The sequence below is a fragment of the Sinocyclocheilus grahami genome, unplaced genomic scaffold (genome assembly GCF_001515645.1).
Source record: "Sinocyclocheilus grahami isolate Dianchi unplaced genomic scaffold, SAMN03320097.WGS_v1.1 scaffold563.1, whole genome shotgun sequence".
NCBI classification, from domain to species: domain Eukaryota; kingdom Metazoa; phylum Chordata; class Actinopteri; order Cypriniformes; family Cyprinidae; genus Sinocyclocheilus; species Sinocyclocheilus grahami.
This window is the reverse complement of record NW_015505742.1, coordinates 1,038,657-1,039,430: the sequence shown is the minus strand read 5'-3', so window position 1 is coordinate 1,039,430 and position 774 is coordinate 1,038,657. Positions and strand designations below refer to the sequence as shown.

General features: G+C 44.3%; 1 protein-coding gene across 1 annotated transcript in view; it reads right to left on the bottom strand.

The window, feature by feature from the left end:
- Positions 1-766, bottom strand: part of nrp2a (neuropilin 2a) — a 79,680-nt gene extending 78,914 nt beyond the window's left edge. Inside the window, exon 1 of the mRNA XM_016239357.1 lies at positions 115-766. Within this exon, the coding sequence (XP_016094843.1) occupies positions 115-187 (73 nt within the window). The 5' untranslated portion in view covers positions 188-766. The remainder of the gene's footprint in view (positions 1-114) is intronic.
- Positions 767-774: the final 8 nt, after the last annotated feature.

Below are 774 nucleotides of genomic sequence, written 5' to 3'. Positions count from 1 at the left end.
CGCTTCGCTTCGCCAGGAGAGAAATCTGTTTGCCATTTACGGATAGCCTCACTGGATGGGAATTTAGACACACCGATACAGTTATGAAAGCTAAAGAAAAACAGACAAACTTACTTTCTGTTGCGCCGACTTTCAGAACCAAGCAAAAAATAAATGCAATCCCTTGGTGAGATATCCAGAAGTCCATCTTTCCAAAAATGCGCTGCCTTGAAGAAGTGACCTGTATTCAACTAGTGAGCTTCTTCAAGGAACAAACGCCGATAATACAGAGTGAGAAAAAAAAGAAAACAAGCCTTTTTGCCTTTTTAGTGCTCAGAATTTCATATTCAAATGCAGTTCTGTTGAGCCAATTGCGCACAGCAAATGCAAACTATGCATAACATGATCTAGCTATTTCATGTTCTCATAAAGTCATGCTTTGTCGGCTTTTCCTCGAATAATACTAAATTAGAGGTCTTCAGCTGTCATGGATTTGCGTGCGTTATTGCGCTCCATTGCCTTATTGGTCTCCGATGGTTTGATAGAGGTTTCCGCAGGGATCTCTCCCTTAATCGTCCGCTTAAAACACGCTGCCCTCTTGGTTTAAATGTTCTGATATCGTCTTGCTCTCGTAAGTCATTCAGTCATACTCGGGAGGCACCAAGTTTTGTCCAAACTGCCAGACAGGAGTGGAATTGCGTTGCGCACAGAAGCGTGTTGTAGCGCACTGCTGTGCTCGCGCAGAGCTGTGACAGCGCGTGTGGATGTGCGAGTGTGTGTGTGTGTGTGTGTGTG